We start from the raw sequence: 8304 nt of genomic DNA on the forward strand, positions 1-8304 counted from the left end.
TATTATACTCTCATTTTAGCTGTGAAGATTGCTATAGATTGCATTACAAGTGGTTGAATCCAATGTTAGCGGAAACATTTTCTATTATTGAAGTTCTCAAAATCACAAAAATGCTTTTACTTGACTCATCTCAATTTAAAAATGTTGTTGATCTTTTTTCTTTTTCCACCAAGTACTGACTAGAATACGCCTTATAATTGTGCAATAGGCCCAAGGACAGTTTTTTTTTTTTTTTTGGTAAAAAATATATATTGTCAGCCTCCAACATTATGTACAATTGAATAATTAACTGTCTTATTTAAATTATTCAATGAAAATGTATTAAGTTAAATGTTTAATAAAAATTGTGAATAAATATTTTAACACAAATGTTGAAAATAAAGTACCAAAAAAGTACAAATGTATTGTGCTAAGATTTGTTTTCTCTGCTTAAACTCTAGAAGTGATGAAGATAGCATAAACACTCAAACTTTTAATGATCGCATAACCTCTCAGTTTCCTAAACTATTAGCACAAACACTGCTTTGCAAATAATAAACAGTCCTTGCAAACTACACATTATTTATGGATATAATTTATATGGTTCTGCCGTTGTGTGGCCATGCGGTCAAATTAGAACACCATTCATTTTCTATAGCCGCTTCTCCTCTCAAGGATCGCAGGCTTGCTGGTGCCTATCCCAGTTGACTTTGGGCAGTATGCGGGGAACTGCAGGGCACACAGAGACGAACAATCATTCATGGACTCAATCACACCTAAGGACAATTTAATACTGTATGTCCAATACACCTGCCATGCATGTTTAACGAGTGTGGGAAGAGGTCGAAGTGCCCGGAGAGAACCCACGCGGGCTTGGGGAAAACATGCAAACCCCACACATGAAGGCCAGCTGGAATTGAACTCAGGTCCCTTAACTGTCAGGTGGACGTGCTAACCACTGTGCCGCCAAAAGTACAAAAACACTCATATAATTACTTCAATTTACAATCAGCAGAAGTATTTCAATACACCACAGGTAAAATGTAAGGTAAACAGTGTGGAGAGAGATAAAGGGAACAGGAAGCGTGAGATGAATGAGAATTAGGGGAGGACAAGGAAGAAATCGTAATAGGAAGGAAGCAAGGTGAGAGGAGGACGATCAAAAGTATGTAAAGGGAGAAGCAGTTTAGGAAATACAATTACTGAGGATGCAGGGGCGTTGAGGCCATTGCAAATTTGGGGAAAATATATTTACTGTATTTCTGTTCTGAGATTTTACTTTCACACTGTTGTTGTTGCCTTCTTGAGCAAAGCAAGGGGGGGGGGGGGGGGGGGGGGGCGGGGGCTTTCAACTTTTTTGAAAAACTGCAGAAGCTCAACTTCTAAGGACACAATTCTAGTGTTAGGTCAACAGAACAATTCAACTTGGTATGATGTCACTGACATTTTGCGTACACATCTGTTTGTCAAGGTGGAAATTTCACTTTTTAGCTTCCTTAATTGCTAATATCCCATCATCACAAATGCATTGAACATGAACAACATTCAGCAAACCTTACATGTTTTAATTCAAAATTCTCCTTTAACAGGCTCCCAAAACTTAACAGCCCATATGGGTAGTATGAATCTTTCAAGATCTAGTGGTGTTCCTCTTCTGGGCTGACATCACAGCCTGAAATGATTAAAAGTGCCTGAACTTGTCGCCCCAAAGTTCTTCCAAGTGAACTCGGTCTGGCTCCAAGCGCTCCAACATCAAACAACCACAGAATTTGTAGAGCATGTCCACATTCATTCTCAACTGTTTTCAAAGCTTCTTGAGAAGGATCGCATTTTCCGCAGTTGGACACCCTCAACACACATATGAAACCCTTTCATACTGTCTGAAAGGCGAGAATGTTTCCATCTTTTACCACTTCACTCATACAATATAAACAGCACTGAGGGAAATGGTTGACCCGACAATTTAAGGCCTCAGGATGTAAAATGAGAGAAAGGGCGCTACCTGTGTAGACACTTCTCCTACGACTCAATCTTTCGCCTAGCCCCCCCCCCCCCCCCCCCCCCCCCGCCCCCCACCCCCAAAAAGAGAGAGGCTTTAAACAGTCCTGTATCATGGAAAATCAACATGTTTGAGCCTTTACCCGTATCAAAATGCTAATTAGTTACCAAACACCACCCTGGAGTGTTTCTTCCTCCATTCCTGCATCTCTGAGCATTCCTGCTCATTGTTCCTTTCTAAGCACCGTACCTGGCCGATACAGAAAAACAACTGGATCCTGAAGTCGTTGTGACACAAACTGAGTACTACATGGCAAACTGATAATGTAGAACACACACACGCCAACATTCGTTTAACAGTCAGCAGTGCAGTTTACCTTAAATTTCTCCACCAGAGTTGGACAGAGGTATTGTATACTAATTCAGCCTAGTAAACGGCAACCTTTTCATAGTTAGAATGTTTTACATGAGGAGTTTGCTCATTCTTCTTAAAGAGAAAACCACTTCACAAATAAATTCATTTTTGTAAACACTCATCAGATAATCCGGCAGCTGTTTGTCATTGACATTTCTTAGATGAGATGGAACCTCCAGGTGAACATTAGGCAGTACCAAAACAGATTGGCCGTGAGATTAAATGTTAAAACTGGTGGAGTTCAAACAATCAAACCTGATAAAGAAGCCACAGCTATAAGTTTATCAAACCTCCAGTGGATTGGAGCGTACTGTTGCATTAATGCGCTAATTTTGATGTGTTATCAGGTGGAGGGGTTCAAGCAACTGGACCACATTTATTTTGTGTCTTTAAAACTTCAAGCTAGTACATGGCAACACCACTTCCCTCAATGAGGGGTGGTGTTCATTATACCGTCTACAAAATTTTCCTCAAGGTGTTGAAGTAACCAGGCACTAAATATATCAACCTCCTTTTTGTTCTTCTGGACCTTTCTGCCTGGCAATTCAGCATCTTACTACCTATATAATCACTATATTTTCTCCAGATATGTCCGAACTACCTCAGTCCGGCCGCTCCGACTTTATCTCCGAAGACTCTAACGTGCTGTCCGTCTGATGTATTAATTTCCTGACCCCATCCATCTTGGTCACTCCCAAAGAGAACCTCATCATATTAATCTCTGCTACCCCCAGCTCTCCCTCCTGTTTTCCTCAATGGCACTGTCTCCAGGCCAGTCAGCATCACTGGTCTCACCCCAGTCTTGTACACCTTTCCTTTCATTTTAGCTTTCACTTTGGACACTTTCTTCCACCCGTTCTAACAACACGTTTTAACTCTTTTTCACACTCTCTGGACTGTTGACCCCAAATACTCAAAATCCTCCACCTTTTATATCTCTTCTTCTATCTTCACTCTTTCACTGGGGTCACTCTCATTCACACACATATACTCCATCTTGCTGCGACTAACCTTAATTCCTGTTCTTTCAAGGGCCAACCTCCACCACTGTAGCCTCTCCTCCACCTGTTTCCTACTCTCACTAAAGATCACAATGTCATCTGCAAACAGCATAGTCCATGGAGATTCTTGTCTAAACTCATCTGTCAGTCTGTCCATCTGCATAGCAAACAAGAACGGGCTCAGAGCTGATCCTTGATGCAGTCCCTCCTCCATGCTTCTGCCACACCTACAGCATATCTCACCAATGTCTTACTGTCCTTCTACTGTACATGTCTTGCACTGTTCCAACATACTTCTCTGTCAATCCAGATTACCTGATACAATACTACAGTTCATCCTTAGGCACTCACTCATAAACTTTCTGCAGATCTATAAAGAACAATGCAGCTACTTCTGACCTTCTTTGTACTTTTCTATCAACATCCTCAGTGCTGCTGCACACAAATTGACATTTCTGCTCTTAGTCTAGCTTCAGCTAGTCTTTTAATAAATTCATTCTATAGCTCATCAACTTTATTCCTCTATAGTTACCACAACTCTGGACAACTTGCTTGTTCTTAAAAAAGGACACCAGCACGATTCTCCTCCATTCCTCAGACATCCTCTTACTATCGAAGGTCCTGTTAAACAACCCAGTCAAAACACTTCCATACCTCTAAAGGCATATCAGGAGGTCCAAGTACCTTGCCACTCTTCATCGTCCTTAATGCCCTTCTCGCTTCATCATTACCAATCTTTGCTACTTCAACCACAGTCACCACATTTTCCTCAGTAGTCTACTCTTCAAAGTATTTTTCCTTCCCACTATTGGCATCGAGCAGGATGTTTCCATCTGTCATTGAGCACCCTGACCGACTGTCTCTCTGCCTTGCTAACGTGTATAGGTCAGTCTGTCCCGCTTTCCTGTCCGACCTAGCGCACAAGTGGCCATAAGACCTTTATTTGGCCTTTGCCACCTCGACTTTCAACGTATGTTGCATCTCCATGTACTCCTGTCTACTCTCGTCATCTTTAAAAACTTAATTTCCATATTTTTGTCTTGAAAATGTCTTCCAGCATAATATAGGGAAATATAACAAATTCAAATCACATCAGATTATTTTAATCAGAGAATAAAAAAGATTGACAATTGACAGTTGAAATAAAATGAAGCCAACGTTTTAAAAGATACATTTCCAAGAAGGTGATTTGGCTCATATTTAGTTTCAGACTATCGGCAATCGCCAGTGTTTCCAACATTTTATTCACACGTTCACATTTTTGAGGAAAACAGAAAATTCACAAAAATCTCACAACTTGTGTGTTGATTACCTTACAGGGAATCAACACAACCTTCGAGTCCAGTCTCAAGTGTCAAGCAGTGTGAAGGTCATGTGACTTTTTATAGCTGTAAATGTGTTACGGCCATGTTGTCAAACAAAATGTCACATAATCAAAGGAATGTATTCAGTTATTTTGTATTTTTCATTAAATAGCCCCCTCTATTGTCACACCCCCCACACTCCAAAAATGTGCTTGTACATGTGCAATACACTAACTAAAGTGAGCAAACAAAAGTGTCATTGTCGATGAAAAATCAAGGACAATTCCCTTTCATGGTCTAAAGTCTGAAGTTAAGTGATGCCATTTTAATTAAAACCAAATGGAATGGAAGAGGTCCAGATGACAATCATGTAGTTTGGAAGCAAACTACTGAATTTTGATTAGTGTACCCTAAACAAACTGCATGGCAGCCATAAATCTGTCATAAGAGTCCAATGCCTTGGCGCAGTAGGCGCCACTCGGCCTGACATGAAATAACATTGAAGGTGAAGAAGTAAAAGCGCTTTGAATGTGACTTTGGTTTACTAACAATTGGCTATGAGTTAGCTAACTTACCTGATGACAAATGTATCACATCTGATAGAAGAATGTTAAATCTAGAAGAGTCTGAAAAGAATGTTAAAATTTTATCATTGGGGTATCACTTCAGGTCACTTGATAAAAATTGTCGGATTAGAACTAGTTTGGTGACTAATAAGTGATTTCACATGATTGAGATTAAAATGACAGCACGCTACAAGTGAAAACATAGGTGATCAAATAGGAGCACCTCGAGATGCATGAATGGAAATCTTTTTGATAGATGTTAAAATGGAAACATTCAGTGCTACCTTGCAGAAAATCCTAACAGCTTAATATCTGGCAGTGTGATGGGTTTGTGGTCAGTTCCAACTTGAACTTGATATGACACTCTCTCAATGTCATGTAGCATCACACTCCCAAAATCTTTTTCTTGCTCGGTGTCTATTACCACGTCATGCTGGTAACTTCGAGGCATATGGGATGGTGGACCTCCCAGGGTTTCCAGGATGTGGAAGCCATACAAGAAGCACCAAAAAGCGGACTAAGAAAAAGTCTCTCCAAAATACGGATCAGTCCCTCAGGTACATAGAGGCAGCAGTCAAGCCCAAATGTTCACAAATGGCTTGCAAACTGATTGAGAATGGCCATCACAAACCGGAAGACTGGGAACGTCCGTTCACCTGTAGAGGAGAGAACAGAAACAGTCATGAATGACAGCCATTTTAGTGACAATGAAAAAAAAATAATCAGGGTGTCTATTTTCTGGTCGGCCAAGCACATGGTTGAAGAGCCAACCACTTACGTAAGAATGAGGACCTCCAGAAAGATTCAAGACTTTAGAGATAGTCCCACTTATTTAGCCATTTTTAGCAGTAACGGTTAATATCTTTTCAATAATGAATTTGATTTCTACAGTTGTCAGCAATGATAGATTTAGAGCACAGTAAAAGATTTTGCTCGCTCAAAAGCTGTCATTGCTTGCTCAATACCTCTCTCTCTCTCTCTCTCTCTCTCTCTCTCTCTCTCTCTCTCTCTCTCTGTCAAACGCTGGCTCTGGGTTTGTCCCCTCCGTGCTCAGCTTGGCACACGTTACTAATGTGCCACAAAGCCAGGCAATCAGAGCTAGCAAAAGTACACAGCCCAAGTCGATGTGACGCGTTTGCTTTCTCTGGGTAAACGAAACAAGCAATCTATCGCATTTTTCGCACTATAAGACCCACTGGATTATAAGGCGCACCTTCAATTATTGGCTTTTAAAAATTTTGTATATAAGGCGCACATGATTACATGGCGCATTGAATCAAAGCTACATGGAATCAAAGCTACAGTGGTGGCTGGGGCTGCATTTGCATTCTGTTGTGTATTCACTAGATGAAGCTGCGCTCAAAGGAACGTCAACTCAATGACCAGATAAGTCACTCAAACATTATTAATAGAATATAAGCATTCTCACACTCCAAATATGAATAAACAACAGTTTTATTTTTTAATGTCAGTGAGGTGGTGTTTTCACAACACAAATTTAAGGCTTTTAGGTGCGCATGAAATCAAAGCTACGTAGTGGCTAGGGCTGCATTTGCATTCTGTTATGTATCCACTAGATGAAGCTGCGCTCAAGGAAATGTCTACTCAATGATCATAGGAGTCAGCAGTTTATGCAGTTAGCACATGATATGATCCGTATATCAGGCGCACTGGATTATAAGGTGCACTGTCAGCTTTTAATTTTTTTTTCTTTTAGGTGCACCTTACCGTGTGGAAAATACAGTAATTGGAGTTCAAACAGTCAATGGGTGGCAGCTTAGGGCAGAGTGGTTAGCACGTCCGCCTCACAGTTCAAAGTCCTGAGTTCAAATCCACCTCTTGTGTGGAGATTGCATGTTCTCCCTGAGCCTGTGTGGGTTCTTCCGGCTTCCTTCCTTATTCCAAAAACATGCATGGCAGGTGTATTGGACACGCTAATGTGTTCTTAGGTGTGATTGCAAGTATGAATGGTTGTTTGCTCTGTGTGCCCTGCGAATGGCTGGCAAACAGTCCAGGGTGTCCCTCGCCTGCTGCCAAACGACTGCTGGGATAGGCACCAGCAAGCCGGCGACCCTAATGAGGATAAGAGGGTCAGCATGGTTTAATGTTGATTGATTGAGTTTATTGAACCTATACTGCAATTGCATTGACGTTTCAAGGTCAACTTTTGGATTTTTTCACCATGTTACAATGTTAATTTGCCACCCTAAACACCTCAAAGGTGTTATTTCCCCCTCATTGTAAGAATTCCTATCAATATATCCAAGAAATCTTTGCATGCGAGTTTGACATTGCAAGCATTTCATATGTTGTCTTCTCACCACTGAAGGCAAAAACGATGTCAGAACGTTTTTACGGAACCTCACAACAACAAGTATAAGATTATTGTGAGCCAAGATGCAAGAATGCTCTTCGTTGATTATAGCTCAGCATTTAACACAGTCATCCCTGACAAACTGAAGGACAAGCTCCTTGCTCTTGGTCTGGCACCCCACCTCTGCAGACACCAATCAGTCAGAGTCCACAATTGCACATCCAGCACCAGGAATTTAAGCACTGGGACAGCCCAGGGTTGTGTGCAGAGACCCCTGCTTTACACACTCTCCACCTATGTGTTGCCTCCCAAAACAACACAAGCATAATTTAGTATGCAGACAACACTACAGTCATAGGTTTGATCACTGGTGGGGATGAGACAGAATACAAGAAAGACATGGCAGACCTTGTGGCCTGGTGTCGGAGCAACAATCTCCACCTCATCAGCGAGGATCTCACCTGGTCCCACAACACTCGACAGATCATCAAGAAGTCCCAACAGAGACTGTACTTTCTGCGGAGACTGAAGACATTTGGCATGTCAGCAAATACTCTTGACAACTTCTGCAGATACACAATCCACAGTGTCCTCCATCTCCATTATAGTCTGATACAGCAATGGCACAGCACAAGTCAGGAAGGCTCTCCACTGCGTGATCAAGTCCTCACAGAGCATTTGTGGAGGAGCCTTATCCTCACTGCAGGATATTTACCACACCAGGGTT

General features: G+C 41.4%; 1 protein-coding gene across 2 annotated transcripts in view; it reads right to left on the bottom strand.

Moving 5' to 3' along the window:
- Positions 1-4552: 4552 nt before the first annotated feature.
- Positions 4553-8304, bottom strand: part of LOC148423210 (ganglioside-induced differentiation-associated protein 2-like) — a 29426-nt gene continuing 25674 nt past the window's right edge. For both annotated transcript variants that reach the window (XM_088415548.1, XM_088415549.1), the window contains exon 14: positions 4553-5919. In XM_088415548.1, coding sequence (XP_088271674.1) covers positions 5887-5919 — 33 coding nt within the window. In that variant the 3' untranslated portion in view covers positions 4553-5886. The remainder of the gene's footprint in view (positions 5920-8304) is intronic.

This window comes from Hippichthys cyanospilos, chromosome 5 (genome assembly GCF_059441005.1).
Source record: "Hippichthys cyanospilos isolate Australia breed blue-spotted pipefish chromosome 5, RoL_Hcya_1.0, whole genome shotgun sequence".
Classification (NCBI taxonomy): Eukaryota; Metazoa; Chordata; class Actinopteri; order Syngnathiformes; family Syngnathidae; genus Hippichthys; species Hippichthys cyanospilos.